Source organism: Fukomys damarensis, unplaced genomic scaffold, assembly GCF_012274545.1.
Source record: "Fukomys damarensis isolate Sample0158 unplaced genomic scaffold, DMR_v1.0_HiC HiC_scaffold_36212, whole genome shotgun sequence".
Taxonomy (NCBI): domain Eukaryota; kingdom Metazoa; phylum Chordata; class Mammalia; order Rodentia; family Bathyergidae; genus Fukomys; species Fukomys damarensis.
The window spans coordinates 3457-7440 of NW_022937124.1; the positions used below are offsets into that span (position 1 = coordinate 3457).

Consider the following 3984-nt stretch of genomic DNA (forward strand, 5'->3'; position numbering starts at 1 on the left):
GAGCTCAATAATTATGTCAAAACCACAGGTTTCACGCCTGTGTGAGATCCTTTACTTTCTCAGCATTAAAATGACAGTGGCAAAGGAGTGAGACAGCTGTGCTGTCAGCGTCCGGTGTTCTGAAGGGCACTGGGGCTCACGAAGAGAAGAGAGCAGGGCTTAGGAACGGATGTGCCCACCGGAGACGAGACCCTGAACCCACCCAGGGAGCCTCTGCTGCAGCTCGGTCATATCACGACCCAGGGCCTGTGCACAGTAGCTGCTGAGCTTCCTCGTATAAATCAAAGTTACCCGTATATTTTGAGGATTACACACCATAATACATGAGCTCAGAGGATTATTCCTAGTGTGTGCGCTTCATTCCATTTATTTAACAAGAAAACAATAAATTTTAAGAAATTTTTGTTCAATGAAAACAAAAAGTCCAATGTCCAGTATGAAATGTGTTATTGAATATATCTCTATGTTTCTTTAATCTCTTATTTCATATTTCTTTAACAGGAAGACATGAAATATAAAAGTCTCATTCTATGGAGTACAACACTGTAGATCAGAGCCATAAAAGATCCTGGAATCCCTGTACCTGGGCTACAGACTGAGATGTTGATCACCTGAAGAAAAAACTCTCCAGGCTTTTCTCCACATCTGCTATGAAAATGACTCCCTACACCAGTGTGTGCCGAGCGCCCCCTGCTGCTCCCGAGTTTCCCTGCAGAGAGGTTTTCGTCTGGGCTCCCATTTGTATCAGATCACTGTGTGTCTTGCACAGTAATACACGGCTGTGTCCTCCGCCGTAACAGAGTTCAGCTGCAGAGAGAATTCGTTCTTGCCTGTGTCTCTGGAGATGGAGATGCGGCTCTGGAGGGACGGGCTGTAGCTAGTGCTACCACTGGAATATATGTACCCCATCCACTCCAGGCTCTTTCCTGGGGGCTGACGGATCCAGCTCCAATCATAACCACTGGTGATGGAGTAACCAGTGACCTTGCAGGTAAGCGTCAAGGTCTCCGCGGGCTTCACCAGGCCAGGCCCCGACTCCTGCAGCTGCACCTGAGACAGGACACCTGTAGAAGAACATTCAGTCCTTGTCAGTTACCTGCAGTGACAAACTCCCCATGTGCCTTGTGTCTAAAGTCTGGGACACTCACCTTGGAGAGCTGTCACCAGACACAGGAGAAGACCCAACAGCATCATCTTCTGGACCACAGCCAGCCTTCCCCAGACACCTCAGCCCTCTCTGAGGAAAGAGCACTGAGCTCCACAGCTCGAGAAGGGAATTTGACTGTAGAACTGGTAGATGGATTTGCATATGGAGGAAGTTTCTTCTTATATGAGGGGATGCAGTTCATCGTGCTCCCTGTGCCTGTTAATGCCCCTGGGTTTCTCTATGTGCAAAAGAAAGATGCATATGATTCTGAGAGCAGGTAGCGCTGGGTGTTTCAGAACAGCACAAGGGACACCAGTAAATCTCAGCTCCTCCCTGCTGGCAGCACAGTGGATACGGAGATGACAGGATTTGAGTTCCCTGCTAAAGGTCCTAAGACAAGAGTTGTGTCCTGTGCCGTGCAGTGAGATCACCTGAGACAGGCTTTCAAACTGCACTGGGCTAGTAGCTCCCTATAAAAGTAAAGATCCTGTTCCTAGTTTCCCTAGTGCTCTTGTCATAAATTTCTGCTGGATTTCGTCAAACCTTTTTCTAAATCTATTGAAATGATAATGTGGGTTTTTCCTGTGCTTCTGTTTATGCAGCAAATTATATTTATCATGTCATGTGTGTTATACTATCCCCGCATCACTGTAATGAATCCTACCTTGTCAGTGCATTTTATCTTCTTCATCTTTGTCTGCATTCTGATTGTAAGTGTCTTATTGCGGACTCTTTGTCTATGTTACACATTGATCTCAGGCATTTTTTTATTAAATCCTTTATATAAACAAAACTATGCATCTTCTGTTATACACATCACTGTGGTAAGACTCTATAACTGCTTTGGGAAGATACTTAGAAGAGAAAGAGCAGGTCAAATGGAATGCCATCGTCTAGGTTTTTTTCCAGGAATCTCCAAACTAATTGCCATTGTACTTAGATCTTCAAAACAAGCCATCACACTAGAGCGATACATACATTACTATGTTTATAGCAGCATAATTTATCATAGCTTAATTCTGGAAGCATCCTGTATACTCATCAACAGACCCTGGATAAAGAAGCTATGAGATATATATAGAGAGATTATATATATAGATATATATATATATAGAGAGAGAGATATAATGGAATACTATTAGCCTATGAAAAATGAGAAGTCTGAGACATTAGTAGGGAAATGGATGCACCTCAGAAATAAAACTGAGTGAAATAAACCAGGACTGTGAATTTAAATAGCCTACGAGATCTCTCGCTTGTGTAAGCAAAGTACAAACACGTCTAACATGCAGCCCAAACTCACTTAGTCTGAGACATTAGTAGGGAAATGGATGCACCTCAGAAATAAAACTGAGTGAAATAAACCAGGACTGTGAATTTAAATAGCCTACGATGTCTCTCGCTTGTGTAAGCAAAGTACAAACACGTCTAACATGCAGCCCAAACTCACTTCTTTAATGCAAAGTACCACCACTGCAATTGAAACTACCTGCTCAGCTACTAGGTCTGGCTGGGGTCTTGGCATCCTGGGGCCACGTGGCTCCCAATCTATGGAAAGGGCTTTGTGTGCTCTGTAGCACGTGTGCCACAGCTTCTCTGACCCCAAAAAGGGCTCAGCTGTTGAATCACGTGTAACTGAGAAGCTTCCTGGCTTTCAGCTTTCCAGGACGAAGCGCATACCAATTGTTTAGTTGTCCTGGACTCAGGAATCGAATCCTGTTTTTCCTATTTGCCCTCTTCTGTAGCTTCCTCACACTGGTCTGGGTTAATTTAAACGTTTCCGGAGCATCTTTAGGGTCAGACCTGAAAATCCTCTGTTCTTTCTCTCAGGAATAACACAAATAATATTCATTCATTGATACTGATCTTGTTGAGGGCCGAGGATTTTGCTCATTGTTTCTGCTGCCTGCCTCAAAGCACAAGGACAAGAGTTCAATCCCCAATACCAAAAAGAAAAAAAAATACTGATCTCATTTAAATGTTAACCTCATTCCATTTCCAAGTAAAATCCTTTGTGTGGTGGGACCCATTTACTTTTCTTCACTGGCCCTAAATGTATCTCTGTTTTTGAACCACAATACTGAAGGACAGCTTACATATATAAAAACTCACTCTAAACATATTCCTCTTTATGAATTTTGGCCATTGCTAGGGCTTCAAGTCAGAATTTCTGCAGTAGTGAGTTGTCTCTATGGGGACCTATAATCATCCTTTTCAGGATACTGTACACAGAGTTCTACCTGCTCAGAGCTCAGGAGATGTAGTAGAGGACCTTGTATTCCTTGGTAAAGTACTTGGACCCCTATGGGGTCCACATGTTTTCCTTTGTGCACAGATCACATTGGATCCTTTGGCAAATGCACTCGGGCTGAGGAAGCCTCCCTACATGTCCTGGAGAGCCAGGAGGACTGGAGTCCATCCTCTGTGTAAGGAAGCATCTGTCCACACCTTTCAGGTTGACTGGGTGGAATCTCAGACTCTGTCTCAGGGATGAAACTGCAAGTCTTCTCTTCTGAAGCTCTTCTGGGAGCAGAATCTGGCTGTCATGTGGAAGTTCAGAAATGTTGCCATGGCCTGGACCCTCCCTGCCCTTGACCTACTGCCCTAATATCCCTTATGGCTGCTCCTGAGAACATGTTTAATCGCATCTCTTCCGTATTCATCCGTATCCCATGAAGCTACCTGGACTATATTCCAGATAATGCTCACTAACAGAAGGTGGGAGATGCAGCTCGAGGGGCTGGTTCAGTACGAAAGGGTCCTTCTGACTCTGTTGATACAGCAGGACATCAGTCAGGACATAGACTTGAGCAGACTCCTCCACCGTGGTCCAGCAG

General features: G+C 44.5%; 1 gene segment (V, D, J or C); it reads right to left on the minus strand.

Annotated features, from left to right (window-relative positions):
• Positions 1 to 744: 744 nt before the first annotated feature.
• Positions 745 to 1234, minus strand: LOC104872219. The segment is given in 2 exon segments: positions 745 to 1064; positions 1149 to 1234. Coding segments are annotated over 2 exon segments (366 nt in total).
• Positions 1235 to 3984: the final 2750 nt, after the last annotated feature.